Genomic DNA, 27856 nt, shown 5'->3' with positions numbered 1-27856 from the left:
ATTTAATTTGGCTCTAATAAAAATGTACTAATGCTCATGAGTAATAATGATAATTTAAATTAATCTTTACATTACAAAGTTTTTATTTCTTTTATCAGAGTTGCTATGAAAAGAACATAAGGTGACGCCGGTTTCCTGCTATTTTCCAATACTGAAATAGATAATAAAAATTACAACAGTTTAGTAAATGGGAATTTTTCAGCTGACTGATTAAATGCTGTTCATATGCCAATTATCGTCATTTCAACAAAAATCATCGTAAATATTATATTTTAAATATTATAAACATTTAACGCGAACAAACGTTTTGGAATCATTTTCATTAAGTGGAAGAAGTATTAGGTATATAGTCATATTTAATAACATAATAAGTTGATCTATTTAAAAAACTGTTACGATTTCATTTTATTTATTATTTATTGTATGTATTTGTATGTGTAAAATATAATATTATGAACAAAATAGAAATTATTGTAATATCGTTGATTTTAAATGGTACTAGTTAATTTAAAAATTAAAATAAAATATGTTAATACTTTTTTTTTATATAAATGATGTGCATGACGTGGTCCTCGATGAATTCGATCGTTGTTTGTCGTTGTCCGATAAAATTGGTATCACGCGAGAAGTGAGGATTAAACACCAACGCCAAATGTAAAATCGAGTGTATGTTTGATTTTATTAGATTGAAATACGTATTATAATTTGAACACTGCCACTCAAAATGGTCGGTAGTCGTTGTCAACGATCCGATTAGTCGTAGGATATTATGATAATCGAGGTCTTTGCCGCCGGTCATACGCACGTAAAGCACAGCTAGTTCGATCTCTCGTCCTACAAGTCTTCTGCCGTGAACGAATAAGGTGGGATAGTCGAACATGTTCCGTAGTGGCCTAAAAACAGCCAATTAAAACAAAAATACACGATTATATTATGTAAATTTATCAAATAAGTAGACAATAGTAATAATTGTGATTTTAAAATAAATCAAATAGACGATTTGATTTAAACGAAAATTGAAAAATTATTTTCTATTAACTTGACAATAACTTTTTTTTTCCCCAAAAATTCGTTCACAATAATTGAGTAAAATTTGAGAACTACCTATACTTTTGTAATAATATTCAACATTTCAAAATTCAAAATAATTAATATTTTTTCATTAGTACAACAAAAATGTTTTGATTTTAATATTGGATAATTTGTATGAACAAATCAATTTTTATATAAAATTAGATATAGATGTGAAGAGCATACATTAACTAAAAATATTTCAACGTTTTATTTAGAATCCAAGATACAACAACACGTGTGATGCTGAGAATGCAACCAGAAATAAAAACAAAAAATATTAGTAAACAAATTTAAACTGATATAAAACGTGATAATTGTCTAACTATTTTACTGTGTAACTAATTGTTGACTAATGAATTAAAAAAAATAGTTTAATTGATTATAAATATTACGTAATAATATAGTATATTCTACTGCCTAATATTTTAGAAATGCATTTACAAAATCAACAGAAATCGGCCTTCGGGTGAATTGTGACCAGCAGGTGGTACTACCGAATGTCGTAAAGCTGTATCATTTAATTTTCTCTACATCGTGATCAGAGTACGCAAAAGATTGATGGGCCCAGACGATTCTTTTAAAAAAACCAGTTAGTATGTTGAAGGTTAAAAACAAAACAAAACAAAACAAAAAAACAGCGTTTAACTTGATGCAATAAGAGTACAGAAATATTTATGTCATTATTAAAAACTGGATCGAGATCATAAAATAATAATTTTGTTTTCATAATATGATTCTTGATAAATGGTAAGAAGTCACGTGAAAAATACAACAAATTTAACACAAAAAAAAATATATACCTAACACATTTCACAGGAAAATATTTCTTATAATTTAATTATTTGAATCGCTCTTGCAGTATTTTTATATTTAACGTAAAAAAATCATGTCAAGCGTTTTCTAGAATAATAAAAAAAAATACATTGCAAGTTCACTTGACCATTAAAAACACACATTCGAGAATGGCGAATGATTAAAGAAACCGTTAGTGATAATGACGAAATTTGATTAAAATCGTATTTACGTTTAACGAGTCATCCGACTTTAATAAACAAATAACTGACATTTCTCCCTTCCAACAGTTTTAACATTATTACATTTGACGTATTATTGTTATTTTTTTTTCACGATAATAAAAAAATTGAATTTTGTTAATCTTGAAAACTATGCGAGGTGCATTTTATAAGAAAACCCAAATTTAAATTAAAACCGAATAACATAAATATTTTCAAAAGCCACTTGCGCTGAATATTAATTTACATAAATGGTCTGTTCATGAACCGTGGTAATAAACTCTCCTCGACCTTAGAATCCATGGTTATGATTAATTTTGTCATTTTCTCAGTTATGACAGAAAAAAAAAAAACAAAAAATAAATTTAATGTATTAACATTAATTTTTCATAAGAGGACAACACTACAGCGTTACGCTGCTTTGCGATTATTTCAATGACAATAATAAAGTTTTACTGATTTCGACTAACGAAATTAATTGTTCGGATCTTTGAAATTAAACGATTTTTTTTTTTTTTTGTTCATCATTAAACTCAGAATGAACATAATAGAATGAAAAAACAGAGTCAAAACAATAAAAGCTCCGCGAAAACATACATCAATTATATTTTTTCTCCAAAAACAGTGTATAATGTTTATATTGATTACAATTTAAAACGTTAGAGGTTTAGTCACTTTTAAATTGGTTTGTTTGGCGGGCTGATTGATTGCTCGGACTTATTAAGAAAGATCCCCACTGTTTTTCTTACCCTACTCACGTTTTATAAGCCTATTTCGAACGAATTTAATTTATTGTATATTTATAAAGACTATATTGCCCATCAGTGTTAGTAGGTATAATTAAATGTACAGTTTTTCAGAGTATTAAATTCTTAAACAAATGTAACTATACTTTGTTTTCGTCATTTAAAACGATCTATTTATATTTTATGGATTACACAATAATCATCACACTTTTCACTGTAACATTATATTATATTCTGTATACAGAATTGCACTAAAAAATAATAAACGCATCGTATAATATTATGGTATAAAATTACATTATAAATACCTATTAAATGTGAAAATAAAAAAATCATTTTCATTAAAAATATAATATTTAAGATTTTTAAAATAATTCAATTAAATAACATGTAAAAATATAAAAAACTTTTTATACAATAATCAAACCATCAGTTCTTAAAAAAAAAGAAATTGATAGCGACTAAGCACATTAGCTTTATTTGAAATAGTTTAAGTCAAAAGTTAAACTGTTAACACTATTGCCTGGTTTTTGTACCAAGCCCTTCATTTTACCTTATAATAAATAATAATATGTTATTCGTTGGAAAAAATTAGTTCAATCTTAGATTGAAATAGCATGGTGGATACAAGGGGATAATGATGGGGCAATCTTACCCCCTCCCTTTGAATTTGTGTTTATCACGTTTTTTTATATTATAATATTGGGTTGAAAGCACACTGCACAGTTATATGTATATTATTAAATAAATAATATATATCTGTGACAAATACCGCTAAATGCTAATAATTACACATGAAGTATTATTTAGTTGTTATTTTCCCTGACAGTTCATAATATAGAAACGCTACTTCTCGAATGAGCGACCCACGGATGTGGAGGTGTTGTTATTATTTTATCGCCACCGTCCTTGTTTTCGTCTTAAATTTAAATAGGTTGTGCCGATTACTGATTATAGTATTATAAGTACTATTTTTATTAGTTTTCTATGAGATTATACTATTTATACTTATTTATATCGACTAACGATAAATAGGTACAACACGCCATTACCGTTACTCGTTGCTTTTTTTTTTTACAATTGTCAAAAGAATACAAATTTATAAATAGTAAAAATAACTTTTATTTATTAAATTCGCCCCCCTCCCCCGAGGGCCGAGTGACTTCTAAGGATTATGTCTGCAAGACAGAAATCTTTACAATTTTTATTTTTAAATTATGGTTGTAAGACACATTTAAGACATATTTTTTTTCATAACATATTTTGACATTTACAATAACTTTTTTCTTGAAAACATCAAAACAACTTAATTACATAAGTAATACAAAATGTTATAGTATTATAATATTATTGACTATATTGTATCTTTGTATCTTACAATTTAAAATATTTAGTTAAAGGTTGAGTTAAGATGTGTAGGTTTATAATATAAATCAATAATATTAAGTCCCATCACCTTTTAATGAAATTATTACTTTATAAATAATAAACTCCATCACTCTATATATAAGTCTACAACATAATTAATCTTATTACGTCTGTTAAACTTATATTATATATAAATTATATTATCAACTATCTTTATTCTAAATTTGGATAACAGTGAGTAATTTGGTAGCCAATCATATAAAGCTTTGGTTGTCTAACATATGTGTATAATATCTAAGATATTTTCACAATTTTTTTTAAATGTTTAACATTTTGATTTTTGTAAAACAAAACTTAAAAATTTTACAATAAATCAGTATTTTAATTTAAAAAATATGTCATGTGTAACGACCCATAGTTATAAGACATACTCAATTGATTAATTGAGAATTTTCAAAAAATACAGAATAGAACATAAGTATCAAATATTATAATATATAATATTGTATTTGTGCATGATAAGTTAATTCTTAGTTTTCTTTTGATACAATTTCTAGTTTTGGATATTTTTATAAAACTTACTTCAATATTACTATATTATATTCAATAAATTATTTTTATGAGCACTTTAAATTGTCATTGTAGTCACTTATAAACACTATATAGAAACTACTAGTGAGTTGAACTTCTTTCAGGATCGATTTTATAAAATGCAATGATTTATGATTACTCTTGAATGTATAACTACCATACACATATTATATTGGGTTGTGCCGAAGCAAGCGAAGCAAAACGAAACACTATTACACTCCCAGTAAATGTTTTTGTTTGTGCTTATTTTTAATGATTATATTTTCAGTTAATTTTAGATTGATATATTGTGTACTAAAAATCGATTATAATATGTTAATTATTGACCATAGTAAAGACACCGTTTTACGATATTCTATTTTTTATAGGTTTCTAGATAGCATATCATGATGATTAGTATAAATGGTTTTACTTTTGAATTTCAATGATAGTATTTCCTAAAATCGAGTCATTTGTATAATATCATTATTTAACAACGAATCTGTTTGATTTAATCAGTGGTGTGTTCCGGTGTCATATGTATTGCAGGTATCCTACACTAAAAATGTCACCGGACTACTAAAAACTTAACGGTATTCGTTCCTCGCGACTAACTCCTAAAAGTTCCAAAATTATAACTGTATAAATAACTTATTTTATAGTCTAGTTGATAAAATGGATGACTATTGAGATGGCTGCAATATTTTAAGGTAAGATAAAAATGTTCCGAACAACGGTGTTAAGGTACCTAACATTATAGGTAAGTATACGTATACTTAAATCAAGTATCAACCCATTAATTTAATTATCTTGGTTCCGAACGATTGGAATGTCGTAAAATGAATGATTGATCAATATATTTAAAAATAATATATATCATTCGTATTATTTCTGTCTAATAAATTGGGTTCAACATTTAAAATATTTGAATATTATTTACAAATAATAACTCAAAGCCGGATTTTAAAATTACATTATACACGATAATCGTATGTATATTTAATAGTAAGAAATTCAAGGAAAAACTTCCTTATTTTAATAAACCAGTATATAATCATTTAGTAATAGCACAGCACTATATTTAATGGATATTGATTGAAATATAAATTATTCAAAGAAATGCAACGTCGATAACGTCAACTTTACTTACAAAAACGTAAATTATTTAGATTTTATCATTTTAAGGAAAAAAAAGTATAATTTCAGTATTATGACGTTTAAACGAATAAAATAAATATACGTTATACGATTTAAACTGGGAATTCTAAGAAAAAGATTTCTAAGTTATGACCATTTTAAAATGATAATATCAATAAAAATCTACGTGGAATCGTAGATAATAATCTTACCTTTACATTTTATAAAAGGTCAATTTACCCGAATGTCCAAACTAACAGTACACTATTGAAACTAGTAAACGGAAATTCGCTGTCATAACTCATAAGCGTGTAAAACTGAGACAACACACGCGGGTACGACGTCCTCTTAAGTAACGTATTATAACATTCAATGTCTGTTTGAATCCAGCTAAACGGGATTATCAAAATTATTATTTTCACCTGTGTAAGAATTTAAAAATAAAAAAAATAAAACAGACCTGCATAGGTAGTTGAGGTGCTTTATTAAACTAAAAAAAAATTGTATGATAATAACAATATGTCTATTATAGTTCATAATATTATTTATAGATACAACAAATCCAATAAGTTTTTAAGTCTTTTGAAAAATAATTACTTACCTAAACTCTCGAAAACTACTGAGAAAACGTATATTCATAAAAGTATATAATATTATTTCAGCAGTATATATTAAATAATGCGACTATGCGTATAATTCAATTTTTGAAATAAGTAACGATGACCTTACTACAGTGAGGAGAGAAGAAAAAATGAAGAGGAACGAGGTGGAAACATCTCCTTTATTGCATTACACGGCCCTGTGATATATTTTTCAACGTGTTTAATACAAGTTATATTATAGGTACACTTATTTATATCTGCTCTTGATTAATATTTTTGATGGCATGCAACGATACTGTTTGTGCCGTTATCAGTGCAAAATATTATAGTGCGTCCTACGCTCAGTTGTTCGGTACGTACCTAATAACAACATATAATATTAGATATTAAAGTAAACGCATTCTTTTCCCCCGCGTTATTTTTTTATCATAATATTTCCTTACGAATACCTACCTTTGTATAAGGACACGACGAGCGCTCACAGACACACACACAAACGCGTACAATTTAAGCCTTACGTGAATAAATGTAGTTCGAACTTACATAAAAAAAAAAGAAAAATTATTATTAACTAGGTATGTGCGGAGGTAGAATATTGTTTAGTAAATGTCTTCATGACGCAATATTGTCTTGATATTTTGTGACAGAGTATTATAAAATGGAAGATGCGTAGAAACGAGTGAAAAGTACACTTAAATATTATTATTATGAAATAATATTTTTGACAGCGTTTTTGTACTTTGTTTTCGATTTTCTGAGTTATAACTATATGAGCCACTACGATGTGACGGATATATTTGAAAGCTCGACAAGATATTATATCTGTATCGTAAAAAAAACACATATCAACTATTATACCAGATGTAAATATGTTATGTAAACGATATTAACAGATGAAATATAAACAGCGAGTAAAGAATCGGTTTGTAGTCATATTTAAGTATAATATTGATAAACTAGCAACGTATTTATTATTATTAATCAAACAATATGTCAAATTTAAGGCAGACATTAAAGCTTGTTTAATGTGTATACAACCAACACATATGTGAGTGCGTTCGGTGATGATTTACTGTGTGGCGTATACTATGTACGCATACGTATATATTTAGACGAGGTTAATGTCTATAAATGTTTTGGTGTTATTCGATTATACGCGCTATATCAAATCGAAGTCTCCGCCTGAAAATTTCCACATTTACACCGTGACCGAATATAAAGTCAAAATTAATTTTTATAATATGCTTTATGTTTATAGTTAGAAATTATTTTTTTTTTTTGATGTTTAACCTGTCCGTTTGTATGGTAAAAGACGTGGATTTTCAAACAGGCTATATCATTTAGTATTTTCTTTCGCAAAATAGAGATTTTTTTTTTTTAAATCAAACCATTTCAATATTGTCTTTTATACACTAAGTGACATCACCTCTCTGGATTTTTACTGATGAAACACTCAAATTCACTGTTATATTTTGAAATACAAATATTATAATAACGAACTGCAGCGCTTTGGCACTAAAGTCAAAAGTCCCTTTTATGATAAATAATAATAAAGTGTATACATTTTACACTTAGGCCACTCGAATTTCAAATAACGCGTATGATTTCAAACAAGATATTCTAGTTGTTACTCCTTTAGGGTATTACTCTGAATTTCTGAACACAATATGCACGAAGAGTTGTGAAACTCTACGGAAAAATAAAAATAAAATAAAATTGTGGCAAATTATAATTTCGAAAGAGACAAAAAGCTATTCTCGAGTTATAGTTAAATATGCTTTAAGACAGAGAGACGGATGTGGTAGTATAGCGCTACGAGAATTCTCCTGTTTCTTATTCCGATAACTTGATATTATTATGTATAACAGTTCAAATTGAAAGGCACAGGAAAATAAAAACTCGGCATAGTGCCTAAAGTGATTTTCTTTTGACTTTTACCCACCCTATGCCACTATGTATATGGCAATTCTCAGTCACCGCGTTTATTTAACTCTAAAACGCGAATATTAGCCTTTTGGTGAGCTATGTCTAATAAATTTCCGTGGAAACCGGATTCCTCTTCATACACACACACACACACAAACTAAAACAAACACTCCAACGAGTCTTTCGTTATATTATAAAATTTGATAACCTACGCGTAAGTCTATAGACGTGTGGCATATTCTCGGGATGCCAAAAGTTTTGTTGAAATTATCTAATTACAATGCGCGTACACACATATGGAGTGTACAGGAAGTGTAAGTAGGCGCTTTGTGCAGACAACGCGAGGAATTTTTTTTTTTACTTTATATTTGCGCGTATTCGCACGGTTATGTGCGCACTAGAGTTAATCAAGCAAATAATGAGTGGGATGAGTACTTGCGATGATGACGTCGATAACCTAAATACACTATACCATAATATAATATTATCATCATAAAGGAGATTAGTCGGAAAAATAAATTTAAAACTGATTAATAGTAATGCGGATTATTATGATAATATGTTAAAAAATTATAATGTATATTAAGGTATAATAATATTATGTTACATAGGCATATTAAAATTATATTAATCGATATGTATATCTAAATGTCATGATATTGTTATTTTTAAAGATAATAATTTAAAAAACCAATAATTATAACAAAACTCACAATGAGTCGTCAAAGTGAACATAATAAAACATTATACTCAACTATGCAAAAAAAATAATTAAAAAATATTTTACACTCTTTTTGCACGTTATATACGTTCATTACGAATAATTATACACGAACCGCGAATGCGCGTTTATTATGTAATTACCTTAAATTATCAAAAATTGGTAATATATTATTATTATTATCATCATCATCATCATCATCATCATCATTATTATGATCTATCATTGTCGATTTGTTAACTGTATATAGGACGATTCACCAAGAATGTTCACCCCCATATTTTTTACGTGATAATAAATTAAGATGGATCTAAATTACGTCCGCCGAATAAGAGAAAGTCTTACTGGTACTTCAAAAATGATTTTTACTCACGAATTCGGTGGTATATCATATCTCTACTGTCACGAATTCACGCGCTCGCATTATGTGCATATTTTTTTATTAGTCTTCCGTTTAACTTTAACAATAAGGTGATGTTGCAGGGTATACCACCAATTGATCTTGAATCATTCCTCTCGCGTAATACAGAAGTGTAGTGCAGTGTTCGGCAATCGGCGGCCCGTGTGGTTATTGTACGGCCTGCTTTAAATCCTAAAACGAGTAAATAAACATACAGTTTTTATTTTTGTTCCTGGAACTCTTTTTTAATTTATGAATGTGCCTCGGGAGTTCAAAAAGGTTACCTACCACTAGTGTAGTGTATTACGGCTGAAAACGAATGTAATTTAGGTACTATTGTGTCACAGTCAAAATACGATTTGTTTCTTAACTACGTTCTCATTATACACTATTGAATTAGGACTTGGGTATATAAAGACTTCAAAATTAAAATAAATGTATGGTTTTGAGAATCATAAAAATCGCAGTAATATTATAATTATTGAAGAAGTACCAAATATAAACTAAGACAGGAAAGTCGACGATCAAGATTGTACTTTATTTCTTACATTTTCACAATATACTTTTATATATTATATCGATCTACTCATTACAGAAAAATTAAAATTGATTTTTATTAATAAATGGCTCAGATTTTGGACAAAATAATATCGTATCGTATACGGTAAACATAAAAAAATGTTATAAATTAAAATTCGTTTTTAACCCACAAAACATGATAGCATAAAACAGCGAGCGATGTCATTCCCGAATACGCGGCGTGATGGACGTTACAAATTTACAATGAATTCAATTTCAATGCATTTTATTAATATTTATATGTATATACCTACTATTGCAGATAATCAACCCCGTTTCGTATATACGGCAGTATATTTGTTGTTTTTTGAAACAAATTACACGTTTATACGGTTCGAGGGGCACATATAATCACGTCGTCGCGTTGAAATATCGATAGGCGTAAATCGAACGATTTAAACAACCAAAACGACGTGACAAATGGCAGTCTTCCTACAGGTAGGTAGTCACGAACCGTGTATTGGTCGTATGAAATTTGATATGCCATTCGTATTATTGTTGAAACAACGTAGACACACACCCACACACATACCTATTTATTCATGTTTATATATATACGTATATATTATAGGCATCCCTGTTCCAATATAATATTATGTATATATACCTATACAGATGTGTTTCCCTCGAGGCATTGTATTTCGATGATCATATTTGATCCGTTTGTATGCATACGCGTTATTCCATATCTGTCTGGTAAACGCACACATACCGTGTTGTCTTTGAACACACACACACATATATATATATATGTATAGTAACTTCAGTGTCGGCTGAACTAATCGAATCGTGGGTTTCAGTTATTTATCGACGACGGGGATACACATCTACCCACTATTATACGACTGTACCTACTACTACAGTGGAGGATATCACGTACCTAAAAAGATGCTCAAGCATCCCTCAATTATCCCTTTCGTGGATAATAAAATGTATTCACGCATACTGCTTAGACTCGATACGTAGTAGGTATGTGTGAACTGTGAAGTTAATGCATTATAAAACCCAAAAGATTTCATAAGGCCAATTCTAAAAAACAAAAAAATAAAAAATCACATTAAAATTAACTTTAATTATAATGTTGGTAGGTAGGTTAAAAAGTTTTTTTTTGAAATAAATATGTTTTACGTTACTCGAAGGCCGGAATACTGGTAGGGTATACTAGTTTTTTTAGATGATGACTGATGAGCACCTGTAAAAGAAATGACACCTTAAAATTTTTCGAGATATAGTTACAATAACAGTTTTTACGTTTTTCGGTAATCCATACGTAAATACATAGTCCAAATTCTCACGGTGGCTAGCAAGGTTGTGCTTTATAAATTATAATGCATTATATGAACGTAGGTGCACTATAATAATATTTACTTAGTATAATTTGTGTGAGTGATTAGAAAAGAGCTAATCGCAAGATAATATACGTAGTACCTATATAAAAATACAGAAATAAATATTTTTAAATTGGTACCTATAATAAATTCTGATGTATAATATTCTTAAAATACGTATTTAAATTCAATTTGCCAAAAAATATGTCTTCGGATAAAGTACTACCATTATTACTGTTTTAAATTAGAAATAATAATTCAGTTAATACCTATTTTAAATATCTCATGCAGTACTTATATTCTACCTATCTTTATATTTGCACACATATAGTAAATTTTATTTTACTTAATTTGCAAAATCAGAAAAACTTTATTTGAAAACAGTAATAGCCAATAGGTCTATGGAAATTATAAGTATTATTGTACATTTTTGTACAAGATCATCTGTACTATCAACTGAATTAAGATTATCAATGTTCGATTTTCTTTTTCTGTTTGTATGTCTCTAATATACTCTTTTATAAAATTAATTAAAATTCTTCGTCATTTCAAGTCTTGTAAGCTGTAGTGAATTTAATAAATCTAAGTTTTATAATATTATATGTATGTTTTATGAAAAACTCTTTAAAACAAATAATTTTTTAAAACCATGAACTTTTTCAAATTGAAATTTATAAATTTTCGAGCACATAACTTTCAAACGTCTGACTGGTGGATTGGTGACCTACACCTCTTTAAAATGTACTGTTAATAATTGATGTTATATTTTATTCATGATTTGTACTTTGTAGTTTGTAGTTCAATAAACGATTATGCGATTGTGATGGGAATAATGCAAATAATAGTACTAAATTTTTGATCTATTTTAAGAATATGATTTATCACAAATTGTTATTTTTTTCGTTTTAGACTATTTTTTACTATTTTATTTTTTATAAATCGAAAGAAAAACACCAATTAAATTTTTGTTTTCAATATTATTATAATAAGTTGATAACGATGGCAACGATTGTTATCAATTTTAATTCTAATACTTTTCTAATCTTTATCGATGTATGCGGTGCTAATATTTTAGTTTATATATAACAGTCATAATTTTAGTTGCGTTTGTAATTTCATTTGATTCAATATTTATGTGCATTTTAGATTCTGAATAAAGCGATGAATTATTGATTTTATGTATGATCGGTGTGTGCGTGTTTTTGTGTATCTATGCGCACTATAAGTGGTTAATGTAATTCTTAGATTTTAAACTTTGAGTGTGGTTTTGGATACCAAATTGGACTTAATTTGTTCTTTAAAAAAGATAATATTAAAAATCTCCACTATTTTTCAAAACGATCGGGAAAAACAAACAATATGATAAAAGTTAAAAGTTGAGTCATTTATGAACTATTGTAAATGAATTTGGTGAACATGTCATATTCACTGCGGAGGGAAAAATTTATTTTATAAAATTTTTAACGTTTAAGTAGACAATGAAAAACTGAAATTTTTCATTGTTGCCGTTGACATATCACTTTTTAGTGTATTTTTTTTATTGTTTTTACGTCATAAATGAATTTTTAAGGGTATTTTTAATGATTTTTTTTAAGGTATCAAAAGCATACGGGCCCTAATACTTGTATAATACATATATGCTCCGACGATTGAATAGGTATTATAATATATAGGTACATTATACATATATGTACATAATATATATATGCGTTATATTATGTATATATAAGTAATAATTGCATGTATACGACCGTATTATATGTGAGCGTAGTATATTTTATACATTAAAAGTAACTAACGAAAGTGTATAATAGATAAAGTATATAGGTATATAATATGTATGTGTATCTTGATACATACAATATAAAATGTTATGTTGCGTGCCTTCAAATCAACTATCATTAATGCGATTTTGTTGACGTATAAATTTATGAACTAAATTATTAATAGTAAACACAATTTTTATTGGTTATAGAATTGTTTTCGCGTAAATAATGGTAAGTTAGATACACGATATGCTAAACACCGTCCATGAAAATCTTTATATAAGGTGTTAACACGTTTGGCCTATACTTAGTTATTTTCTACTATTATATTATGTTGTATAATTATAATTGCACATCATGACCTTCATATAATTTATTAGTCTCGACGTTGAACTTTTATATTAATTAGAGCAGCGGTGTCCAACTTTATAAAAGAAATAATTAGCAAGGTAATACATACATCCTAGATATTTTTTGTCAAATTATAAAATTTAATACAAGTACCTAGGTAGTTAAACGATGGCAAATTAGAAGATTGCGAAAATGTTTGTGATATTTTTGGGCAACTTTTAGTCCAGCATTACTAATTGCCAGAGTAGGGGCGTTATTCGAATGAAATTTTATCCAGACAATTATTTAGATAAAATGTTTTCGAATAAATTTAAAAATATTATTGTTCGAAGAATAAAAAATTCTTCAAATAATTTTTTTTTACAATTATTCGAATAAATATGTATTTGAATAATTATCTAGATAACATTTTGCACAAGCTAGTTGGTAAGTAGGTAGGTATATAGTTAATCAACATTGCACTTCGCCAACAAGACAATCCAGTTTCTGATATTGGCTTATGAAATTTATGTATTAAAAAATATTTCTGAATTAATGATTTTCAAGAGTTATTAAAGGTTTTTCATGGGAAATGTCTATAAATATAGCTTTTTCAGAAGTGTTAAAAATTTGAAATAAATACAATACAATTTATAAAATACATCCAATTTTATGATCACTATAGTCGATGATTTACGCTACTAAAAAATATACGTTTGAAAAGCTTAAATGTCCAAAAATCGTTATTATAAAATATTATTATATTATGTATTGTTTCACACAAGTCTGTGTGTACACTGTGGAGTGTAATATCTTAATAATCGAAGATGGCTGATAAAAAATAACGCGAGTATTATTATTATTATTATTATTATTTATTACGCATCTGTCGTATATCAAACATTGGTATCAATTATAAATATCGGTCATATTTTATTAAATTAATTTTAATATTTGGAAGAAAATGGAAACTAATCTTATTTTGTGCAGGAAAACGGCTCTTCAGTTTTGGTGGAAAATGGTCCCGCTTCGGTTCATTGGACCTTAGAGGCTTATCTCAAATAATATGTCCTTACTGCAGGTGCAATTTAGCGAATTGCTAATGTAATATTAAAATTGATCGTGTCAACTGCTAAAATTGTAACGAGCGAGGCTAGTAAAGGAATTAATGTAAGGTTTTGTATGCAAGTAAAAATCTCAGTTATTGAAGCATAATAGTAGTATGTAATATTTTTATCATATATATTTATGAGGTGGTTATGAATTTTCCGTGACATTCGATAAAAAAAAAATGATTTGCGACGTGTATACCTCTACTGCAGTTGGGTGAAAAGCGTGACAAAAATACGGACAATAGGATAACAATTTAAATTTTAAATTGCCAAGGAAAATAAAATTCAATACATTAAATAGGCTGACGGTTTCCCCGGAAAATCGGTTTGACGATAAAAAATAATAAATACCAAAGCATAAACTAAAAACTAAAAATATCTATACCTACTGTTTTAAAAATAAATGTTTCATAAGCAGTATTATTATTGTAAAAAGACAGGACGCAGGACGGATGAGTACAGCAAATGCTTCGGATTCAAAAAAAAATAACTGATTATCGATCACTACCGTGTAGAAACTGGAAACTATTTGAATAATATACTAAATGCATTGAAAATAAAATTCCACGTATAATATAAACGCGCGTATTAATAGCACGTGAAATAAAATCCCCGACTAACGTCAATTTTAAATTCACGTGAAATAGAGACTTCTGGGTATTACGTATTTTACATATTATTATTATATTTTATTATACTCCGAATTTGGTCTACTATTTTTTCCTCACATATAATTGAGTTATATACAAAATATTAAATAATAACGAATTGTAGTTAAGTTTACGCTGTTAAAATTATTATAAGACCGAAGACAAATTCATGTAGATTTGTGTATGCGTGGGCAGGTAAAATAATAATATTAACGTATTGGAGCGATGTTATGTTAATAATAATTATAAAAGCACTGGCATGGTAATAGTAATAGACTTGAGGAGGTGTATTGTTCAAAGCAATACGTAATGTAATTATAGAAAGGAGTCAATAATAATTACGAATAAAGTAAAATCAGCAATTTCCGCTTTTCGTTAATTGAACTGTTAGTTATTTTGGTAATGGTGGAGTTGGATTACGGAAACAGCACTGCAACAGACACACAAAAGTCGTCTCTGTTTTAACATATTAATAATTTTATAATAATAGCAGCTTACCATACACCGAATGACAAAAACATGTACTAACTTACATTGTGTGGGTACAAAGACTACAATGTACAATGTACAATGTATATTATAATATTATATTACACAAAGTGATTCTTATATTAATCACTACTAATGTAATTATTTTATTGGTAGGTACCTACCTATATATAGGTTTTCTCCACGGTTTAAAGTCATTACTATCTTTTAACGAAAAAGAGTAAGTATATGCCACTTTTAAGTTTTAATTTTTTAAAATTACGAACATATTATATTTTTAATTTAATTTTTCGAAACAGATTGTTTTCTTGAAAATGTCAATTATAAATACAGTAAAATTTTATTTCCAACAAATATTATTGTAACTCGATAGGTATATACATAATAATAAAAAAAAAACAAATAAATTCATCGATAACTGTTCAGTGATTAACGAATCACCGTGTGCCCGCGTATGATGTCCACACGTCATGATACAGTTGTATAGAAACGGTACGTATTTCATTGGCGAGGGTCCCCCTCTTTGTTCCCCCTCGTTCCCCCCACGAACGGGCAAGGAGAATAGAGACCATCACATATACCTAATATCCCAGTGGTAAGGTGCAGGTAGAATTGGATCGTCGGGGGTGGAGAACATGGTCGCGAATTTCGCGCGCGAAGAGCAGCGCTTCGAGGCGGACGGCCGGGGGGGGAGGAGGGTGCGCTGTTGGTCGGGACATGCGCAACGGCGGTCGGAACGGCGTTTTCGTCCGTTTTTGAAACCGCCGGCAGACGCCGTAGTCGCCACCGCCGTCGACGCGTTCAGTAGCCCTCGTGGATCCGACCCTGTCCGGTTGCCCGCCACTGTCTCGGTTTCTCACCGCGGTCCCGTAATTATTCTCTCCGTCGTCGAAACTTACATCGCATAAACTCATACACGCCGAACTTCACTCGAAGTCGTGTGTGTCTTGCGGTTGGGTAGAAAAACGCCCGTCGACGTTTTTTTTCTTTCTCTCGTTTATTTTATTTTTTCGTTTTTTTTTTTTATTAAATCTGGTATTTTGGATTTTCTCTCGCCGATATTTTCCTGCTCGACGTCGATCGTCGATCGTCGCGGATATACGGACGGAAATCATTGTTTTCATTGCCGTCGTCGTCGGACGGTCCGGCTAACTGTTTACGTACGACCATAATATAATAATAATATAATAATAATAAGAGAACACTCGGTCACCGATCCGTTTTCGTTTTCACTTCCCCGATTTTTCGATCTCCCCTCCTCCACCGATACCCCCGAAAACCATTCGGATCTCGATCTCCGCGCGATCATCAACCGCACCTGCACGCCGCGGTCATGAACATGCTGTACCCGAATCTGCTGTTTTGGATGTATGTGGTGCTGACGCTGGCCGAACCGCCGTACATCATCCCGTTTAAAGGTCAGTAATAATATAGTATTATAATATTAAGGACTTTAGGTACGGGCTGACATTGAGATATTTCGCGTATCAAATGTTGCGTACCCACCACTTGTTTCCGTCACAACAATAACATAGGTAATTACAAGACAAGTACCTATATAGGTAGTATTATACGACGTTAAACTTACACCGCATAATAGTACGTAATATACTATTTTAGTATTTAGTAATTAGAACAAAATATATAAATACGACGAGTCTTTATAATATAATAGTACCTAAGTAATAAAAAACAAAATAGTTCGTAATAATGGTTTTAATAATAATTACAGTAATATCAAAATAAATTTAAAAAAGTAATAATAACAATAAATTAATTTTTTTTTTTATACATTATTTTTATTTAATATTTGCAGTACGGCGATGGATAAATGTATACCCTCGTAGTCCTCCCGTAATGAAAATTATTCATTCGGTTATATTACTATCAATTTATTTTTAAATTCGAAATTTTTATATCTTTTTTACTTTTTTTTTATATTTTAACTTAAATTATTATAAATAAATTTAATGATTATGTGTAAATTTGTTTAATATTGTAATTATAAAAATATGATATATGATTAGGTATCTAAGATTCCACGAAAATTTTAATATTTTTTCAACGAAATAACTATTCGATTTTATTAATTAAAAAAAAATACTCTGTGAATAAATATTTATCTCACTCGAAAATGTCTTATACTTACAGTTCCTAGTTGTGCATTAAAAACGCGTTATGGTGTTTATAAAACTTAATAAACTTGATGGACAGTTCTTTTCTCTGTTAATGTTTTATTTTATCATTTTGATATATATATATATATATATTGTTGACTTAGGCTCAAGGGAGAATATTACCAACTTGGAACAATAATTGATTAAATGTAACATTTTCATGAAAAAGTTTTTTTTTAATTTACGTTTGTCTGAATAATCTAGCTCAGTCATGTGATGTTATAAATAATTTATATTATTAAAATATAATAAGTAATACCTAACAACATTTATACTCTTCTCATTTCTGTGAAAGAATATTGCGAACTTCAATAATTTTTTTGGATGTTATTTATTTTGAACTATTTTATCAAAAATAGGCAGGGACTTAATTAATATTGGTTCTAAGTACACTAGTTTCCTTGGTTTTATTTTTTATCATTTTTATACAATGGTTTATTAATTGGTCCTGGATTATTATTTTGTAACTAACAAAAATATAATTATAAAAATGTTATAATTTAATGTGACAAACTTTTTTTTGGCCTATCAGAATATTAAACCAAAGAATAGTGTATATTTGTAAATATATTTCTACGTTGGTTTTTTTTTTTATAATACCTAGTTTAATTTGTATTGCATTTTATATTATGAATCATTATTATAAAAAATCACACTCTATACATCTAGTAACTTATAGCATGTAAATATTTAAAATTGAACACACAAGACATAAGAAAAAAAGTTATTGAAGTTCAGATTGTTGAGATCGAATAAAATTATGTTTTATTTCTTGATAATATTGCAATATCGTTCATTGTAATATACGACAAATAATATTATAATTTTAAATCATTTATTTAGATATTTTTTACATTTTTAGTTATTAAAAATAAAAGTCAAATTAGCTAGTAAATATTATATTACATACTTACTCATTTTACTATTTAAATATTTTGCTATTATTTTCGATGTCATAAAATAAAAATGATCGTAACTCGTATTAAATATTTTAATTTTACACACAGACACAGTGCATACAAATTAAAAATGATTAAATGGTTTCAATATATAATTGTGATAATTAAATTTTTAAGATTGTAAAAATCTATATTTTAGTTAATAAATTTAAATTGATGAAACATTATTTTGGTTGAATTACTAACAGTTTTTTCAAATATAAATATTAATTATAAGAACTGATGATAGGTTTTTTAACATAATTTTTTTATTACTTTTGTCAATAAATATGCATCATTATATACTAGTAAAAATTGTGTAAAATATAAATGGGCTATAAATTATATAACATGCATAATTATGAATCTGATAATATATCCATTATTTAAAATAGCCATAAAAAAAAAAAAAAACATTATTTATTTTAATAATAATATTTTTACAATTTGCATTATTTTCAATTTTCGACTTCAAATCTTCAAGAATATTATTATTATTATTATTATTGTTTACAATATTTTATTAATTCAATACTGAGAATTTTAGAAATGATTAAATACTAAAATTTATTTACTCATTTAAACTTTCGTTTAATATTAAAAACCCACGATTTTATAGTTTTTAGTTATATTATTTTTTTGTAAACTTATTTAGCAGCATTATCCATGCTGTTTATTTTTATGCTTATGAAATATCACAATACATAGAATATTGAATCCCTTACAGCTTACACAATAATAAAACATATTTTGAAATATAATAACAGAATTCATCTGTTTCAAGTATAAATACATATTACATAGGCTCAGTCTGTAGGAAATACAACTATAAATTAAAGTAACTTAAATACTAGTCGATTTGTATAACACAAATATGGAGTTCTACCTGTTATAAATGTTATTTAAAATAAACTCTAAAACATATTTGTTTTTTAATTGATTATTATTAGGTATTAATAAAATATCTGTGTTAAAAAATCTATCCTCCTTGAAATATCGTTTATAAATTAATTTAAAACTTTTTTATCTGTATCGTGTCTGTGGGTGTCTTCTTTTTAATATGATCGGTATTATAACACTTTTTATGTAAGTAACAAGAATATTTATTTTGACTTACTCGACTTAATAATAATTAATAAATAGCTATTCCATATATTTTCAATTATTTTTACTAACCTAACCTTTCTATCGTATACGATTCTATATTTCACTTACTATTTTATTTAACAATAATTTTATTTAGCTTGAAAATAAAATTATGATTGATGACGCAACTAAACAAATTTGTTCTTAACACTTTTCTGCGTATAGCTGTATTATTATTGTTATTATTATCATTATTATTTTTTTATGTAAAATGTCACATCCATGTAGTAAAGGTTACTTTTTTGTGTATCCGGGTAGGTACCTTTTATATGTATACACGAAAACTACCTTCCTACGTGAAACACGTATTTGTTGTTACAATATATATAATTTTTATTATTATTATTAAAAATTATGTTATCCTAAATGTTTTATTGCATGTTGTGTAAAAAGTAGTCAGGCCTAAACTCGACTGCAATGCCATTACAGGACATCTCTGAATTAATATTTTGTTTTCACAACCGTGTCAACTGTTGGGTTCGAAATAAATGATTAAAAACTACTCCGCAACGTCCCTTTTTATGTAGTAATACGAATGAAATACAATACTGTAGAAAGTAAAGATAAGTGAATTCGACGAATAATAATGAGGGTTCGTTATTTATCGGACGATTTAAATACCTAATCTTGATATAGTCATCTATATGTCTGATGAATCGCATATCATAGGTACAAATTGACATACTGAAACTATCAGAAAGAGGAAACATGAGAGCTTGAGTTTAGTATCATGTATCACGTTTGGTACACTATAAAAAAGCTCAACAGTGCCTACTTATACGTTTATTGTTTTTTTTTTTTTTTGATTTAAATAAAAAAAAAAACATACTCGTTCAAGCAATAGTTGTTTATAAGGTTACTATATTATTAACTATGTTTATGATATAATGGATATTGCGGTGTAAGCAAATCGCACATCGTCAATGTCTTGGAGATTTTTACTTTTGAGTCTAAAGTGAAGTGTCCAAATAAATGTCGCGGTAAATGACGTTAAATTTATCTAAACATAATTTACGAAATTTTAATTCAAGTCGATTCTAAATAATCTCGGTTAAGGATGAAACGTTATGATGTTTAAGCGTGAAAAATATCATGATTCATGTAAACATAGTTAGTGTATAAATGTATAATTAATAAAACGATTTTTATTCTTTATTATCACAATTCAAAGGTCTGTAACATAATTTATAATCACATAATATTATTTCCCCCTACACATTACACATTTACTTGTATTTAGTCTTGCAGTGAAATTTTTTGATATCCTTGTGTACTCGTATGACAATATTACTCCTTGCTATCTCAGTTGAAGAGTTTTTTCCTTTGTCCCTGGAAGATTTATGCGATGCTTGAATATCAAAACATTTTTCCTTACCAAAGGTAATACAATATGGTGTTGTCAATATTAGGCTCTGAGAGACGCTGTTAACCATTTACTGTTGAGACATTTAAACATCATAAATTTTGTATATTACGTTTGTAATATCTATCTATAGTCTAGATTTATAATAAATAAATATTTTTGTTCCTTTCTGTATTGGTTCTTAAATTTCTCATATTATTTTCTAGAATGAGTTAGCACGACATATTTAGATAAGTCAGCACAAATGATCAGACATAGTTTTTTTTGTTTATTAATAATCTATATATGAGTTCTATGTTAATTTATTATACTTAAATTAATCCGTGGTTAAAAAATTTACATTTTATCATGTTTAAAATCTATGTATATATATTTATTTGTATATTGTATATAATTTAATTTATATTTGTGCCGTCTTTTTCATTAGAAAAACATACAATTTAAAAAATAAACACTAAATATTTCATATTTTAATAATAATATATTCAACTATTTTAAAAGGAACTCAACATTATATAGATTTCATGTATACAAGCGAAAAGTCGCGGAAAAAATGTGGGACGTATTAATATTATGGTATTGAGATATAATCATTAATCATTTTGTAATAGGTATTAATATAATATCGACGTCAACGTCGGGATGGTCGGTTTCGGTCAGGTTACGCAGATAAAATTATATTTATTCAGATGAAACACAATCAATTATCCATGCGAACTTATATATATGAATATTAATGTATAAAAATGTCATTGCAGTATAGTGTGAAAATTAGGGTTAATTTCTTGAAAAATAAAAATGCTAAATACATACTTATAACGACTAATAACGGTAGTTTCCATGCATTTGAGGACGAAATCCCCGGGGATTTAATTCTTGAATATTAAATTATAAAATAGCGTTATTTATCCGCCTGTAACTCAGTCACCGTAAAACTAACACATAAAGTTGTAAAATTAGCAATTACACGATATTATATCGATATGACGTCTTTTTATCCGAGTGTACTGAGGAGAACTTTACAACAGATCCTTTCATCTTCGTTTCAATTTACGTATTTTAAAACAAAGAGACGCGGTCGGTAGATTTGGAATAACGTACATAATATTTAATTATTAATATGAACACAAAGGAAATGATTTTAGTACAGCAGTCGGTAATCGTCTAGACGCACCTCGGATTTTGGTTACAATAAGACATGTGTTCATTGTTTTCCGCAATTTATTGGTACACACACACACACACACACACACACACACACACGTCATACTGTCAGGTCATATATCTATATCGCCGTCTTACTTGTATATAATATAACCGTTTTCCTTAAATATATACTATATGCATAGAGGGTCAGTTGTATATAATATACACGCATATAGTAGCGTCAATTCGGTACATCGTATAATGGATTTTAATGGCCGGGTAACAAGTTAGCTGCGGTAAAGTAATTAAACGTTTCGAAACATACTCCGCTGTTTGCGTCAGAGTTTTCCAAGACCGACGGTCGTATATAGTCGTATAGGTTACCTAACACGACAGCCGATAGTTTGCCCAAACTGATACTGGAAAACGCTCCGAACAACTGTTGTACCGCGATTATGTATAGGTACCTCCGACTCTCGCAGCCTGCAGGACGTTCAAGAAGTTTGTAAACTGACGGATTTACTCGTTTTCAAATACGTTTCAATCATACACCGCCGTAATGCCGTATAATAATAACACGAAAGATCGGTAAAGAGTAATGACATTCGATCGGTCCGACGGTAACTGTGAATGTTTAATAATGATAATTTAATATTATTATTGTTGCGGATGACCGAGCACAAAGCACACTACGGAAAATAATCCGCGTGTTTTACCGGCGATGGCAGACTATTTCGAACAAAAATACGCGCGTGAGCATCATTACGCGTTAATACACAGCGGTTATATTATCAAACATTTACTTCTTCCTTTGCCACTTCCCCCTCAGGTTGTAAGGTATTTTCCAAAAATTCAGACAACTCTATACCTAGATCTCTGAATTCACTTAGTTAAGAACTTGTCTAAATTGTATAGGTTTAAAAAAAAAATGAAATAATTTTTACTTAGGCATATTGCAAAATATATGCGGTGAGAAAATAATTGTGTCGAGACAACAGTGAATCTCTGTAATGTCAATATTAAAACGAACCATGAAAATAAAAACGCATTAAACCTTACTTAACACTTGATTAGTTTTTATACGCTGTTGTTGCTTACAACAAATCGAAAGTAATTCAATATTTTTCCGATTTTAAATCGAAGTAATGTGTAAAAATAATACCGTGAATGCTTTAAACTTTCAAAACTTTCGTTACGCCTTAAATCTGATTTTGGACTCTAGGGCCTATATTGTACCATGGCACCCAGGATGATAACTATCAACAAAACACTGTACATTATAAACGGTGTACTGCTAGACTTTACTCATATGGTACGGAATTTTATTTTTCATTCTTGTCGGTCTTGTTTCTATTTCGGTGATCGATGAATAAGTAAAATTTAAAAAGGCCAAAAAACCGAAATCCTTTTAGACATATTTCACCGGTTCTATATATTTAAAGGCGTTTTGAGCGCACACGGCTCATTTAAAAAACAATAAATCATCCGGCGCAAACCCCGCCTACCGCTACTGTCAGTTTTCCTCCGTATATATATATATAGTATTGCAGCACTATAGCACTACACTACATACCGCTACAACTACTACTTTTCGATTCAAATGGTCATTTACTATAAGTCTCAGGACGGTGATGATGGTTCGTGTAATATTTGCAGGTGTATGTGTGTGTGTTATTATAGCGTGCATTTATGAAGTAATTCGGCATAAATGGTAGAAAATTATTAGAAATTTCCGAGGAAATTTCCATTTAGGGCCTTTCGGTCGTTTATTGAAAACGCTGCGTTTAGACGGTCATTCGTTCTTCCGCAGAGCTAGTGATTAGTTTATCCAAAATTCTGATAAAACACTACGATAATATTAATAATAAACCTAGTATACAAATCTGTTAGCGGCTTATAGAACCTGGGTTAAAACTGAACTAGCTCGGTAAAAGAATAAACACGGAATAACGATTTGCGTATTCGCATAAAATTGTTAATTCAAACGTGACGAATGACTATTAATTTTTAAAGCAGTGGATAAATATTTAAATGTTTTTTTTATGTTAGTGAGTGAATGCATAATAAATGAGAGCAATATTTATATAAAGTGTACCAAAACGTAAAACGATCTCTTTGCAATTTTTTACATTTTTTTTCTCATTATATGCTTAATATGATTATAAGCGATGCATTAAATTTAATGTAAGGTATTAAAATTAACAAATTCCAATATAAAAATAATGTAAATAACATTATATATACAAACATTTCATATTTTTTAAGACGACAAGTAATGTAAATAAATTTTTATTTCACGCGATTCACTCAGATGTGCCTGTATGGTATACACATTTTTTTTTCATTTAGAAGTTATAACCTAATGTCATGTCATTACAGAGAAGCACTTAGTATAAGAAACACGATTCAAGTTTCATTAAAAAAAATAATGAGCTTTGGTTAAATATTAAATTTAAGATAATATTTGATGAATATCGATTAAAATTAAAATATTTTAATGAACCATCTAATTTAAAAATGATGTATATTTTTTAATATTTAAGAATGTAATAAAAATAAAAATAAAATGCAATTAATTATAAAACGTGATAAATAAAAACTTATAGCTTGAGCTTGTTATAGGTAAAATTAATATTTAAAAAATAAGAAAATCAAATACAATAAAACATGTTTTATAATTCTCGATTGGAATAAAAATAACTTTTGAAGCTGAAAAGCTTATTTTCAAAGAACTGTCAGCGGGATAATAATTATTGAAAAAAAAAATAATTCCCGATATAAAATTTAGATATATATCATGGTATAGTTCATTTTGCAGCTCTTAGTTCATCCTAAAAATCTTTCTCTTTATATTAACAATGTATGGTGACATCTCAAAAAAAATAAGTACTTGCAAAATAATGTTATTTGGCATTAATTAATTGAACTCAAAGCCTGTGGATATGTTTTCTAGACCGTTTTCCAATTCCGTTCACACGCGTGCAATTAATTAACATTTTGTTCTCGTCGTTAGATCAGAGTAGTCCAGTTTCCGATGTTTTCCGTCGAATAGAGACGTTCAGCTCGTGATGTCTTCCACAAGACTGGGCTACCGCGATCAATTAATAGCTGACTGCCGGTGGCATATGATCCACGTCACTCGCGCGCGTTTTAGACGAGCTACTTTGTTGACCGTTAATATGATATCGTTTCTCTTTTACTCTTAATTATTATTGTGATTTGGCGAACTGCTGGTTCGGAAATGAGAGAATACCTCCTGAAACGTTTGTCACGTTACCAAAAACGTCCATCGTCGTAACAATACACCGAATCGCAAAAGGTTCAACAGTTCAACGCAGTAGGTCATAATAAAAGAATCGGATGTACGGAAGCACCAACTGTTATACGATAGTGGTCTATCAATTATGATCGCCGAATACAATTATCAGTGTGTTAATGTTATAATGTAGTAGCGCAACCAAAACTGTGGTGAAAAGAGGTGAATACTATTCGTTTGATGTATCGAACGTTACGAGACGTTCTTCATGGTTGTCGTCATGTTAACAGTGTGCAAAACTATCAAAAAGCTTTGTAGAATTCGTTTATAGTTGAAGCAAATTTGTATATTTCTGTAGATTAAATAAAATATGTATTTTTGATCAATTAGTCTTGACGGCCCGCTGGCTAGGAGGTTCGGACCCTGAAATTTCCTCCCCCCATTGGTTTTGTCAAATTTGATAATATTATTATATAGTATATGAAATTATATGTGACGCCGCAAATATTACGGTGGTTTTTTGATATCATAAGACAGTATACGTTTTACGATTTTATTTCCCATTGAAAAATAATAAATTGTGATGACGAGACTCGTTTGAATAAAATGTGCGTATATTACAATACATTATCAGACGACGACGACGATAATATACTTGATATTCAATCTTGTATTGTTTTACTTTAACGGCTTGAACGTAATAAATCAGAATTCAGTAAAAGTGCGTGTACTCATTTCGTCTCCATTAAACACGCATTCCGAGATTTTACGAGTGACATTTGCGCCGCAGAGAACAAAAAAAAAAAAATAATAATAAAAACTAACCGTTAAACGTACGCGCCACAGCCCTCTTTCGTGTTGAATAATATATTATGTATATACTCGACGCCGCCACACATATTTAAATTCGAAGCCGCATTTTTGAGTAACATCAAAGCCAAAGATCGCAGAATACGCAGTGCTCTTGTCGACTGTTGTTTTATATTTTCGTTGGAGATATGTGTAGAGATAAGGTCTTCAACTAACGTTCAGAGGGAAGTTACCACTTAAGTTACATTAAAATTTTTTTTTTAAAAAACACACAAATAAATGAAAAACACTCGTCAACTCAATTTAATGTACTTATACGGTATGAAATGCGTTTTAAATGTTTCGCTTTTCATATTTTAATCATCCGGTATGAATAAATTATTATTTTTGTGCACACGTACCTGTCCATACATACATGCTGAAAGTCCGTGATTAAACAAAAATAATACATACATTACAAATAATTCAGTGACATAAAATATGTCTTTTTGATTTATTAGATTTTATCATCGATGATTATATTACCAGTAATAATTACAATCGTGGAATTCAATTATTCCGAAAAAAAATTAAAAAAAAAAAATATTTACCATGTGCGGGTTATACTATTGCGCGTTATAGTATAAAATTGTGTGTAAAATTATTTTATTAGTTTATTGCACTGAGCAGTAATTATTATTGTAGGTAATAAAAATATAAAAGCATATTATTTTAGTAGGAAATAATTAACTGTACAAATATTTATTAGTATCGTCTAATTACCTATTATCTACAGTCGCGAATTCGAGTTACCTATACGATACTTGACTCTCGTGTTGGGATTTATTAGTGAATAGTCAAAACAATAAAAATTGTAGCATTTTATCAGTACCTATTATATACCTTGGTACAATCAACGCATGTTCAACTCAGACATAATTACATAATCACGCACAAAATAATATGATAGTTTGTTAATTTTTACTTCGATAATGTCATAAACATTATAGGTATTTTGAGGACCAAAAACAAAAACGATTAGTGTAAACGCTCGACGAAATATTACAGACGTCAAAACCGAAACTCTGTAAGATTAGAGATACACCCTGGTATACTTCAGTAACTAAATTATACAATCTACGTTGCATACACTTCACTCATTGTTATGACTTTATCCGATTCATTTTGGTTGGGGACAGATCGAATCGGCCTGTTAATTGTTTGTATAAA

General features: G+C 28.7%; 1 protein-coding gene across 1 annotated transcript in view; it reads left to right on the top strand.

The window, feature by feature from the left end:
- Positions 1-16604: 16604 nt before the first annotated feature.
- Positions 16605-27856, top strand: part of LOC114129640 (limbic system-associated membrane protein-like) — a 516827-nt gene continuing 505575 nt past the window's right edge. Inside the window, exon 1 of the mRNA XM_027994441.2 lies at positions 16605-17229. Within this exon, the coding sequence (XP_027850242.2) occupies positions 17145-17229 (85 nt within the window). The 5' untranslated portion in view covers positions 16605-17144. The remainder of the gene's footprint in view (positions 17230-27856) is intronic.

Source organism: Aphis gossypii, chromosome X (assembly GCF_020184175.1).
Source record: "Aphis gossypii isolate Hap1 chromosome X, ASM2018417v2, whole genome shotgun sequence".
NCBI classification, from domain to species: domain Eukaryota; kingdom Metazoa; phylum Arthropoda; class Insecta; order Hemiptera; family Aphididae; genus Aphis; species Aphis gossypii.
This window is presented reverse-complemented; position numbering and strand designations above follow the sequence as displayed.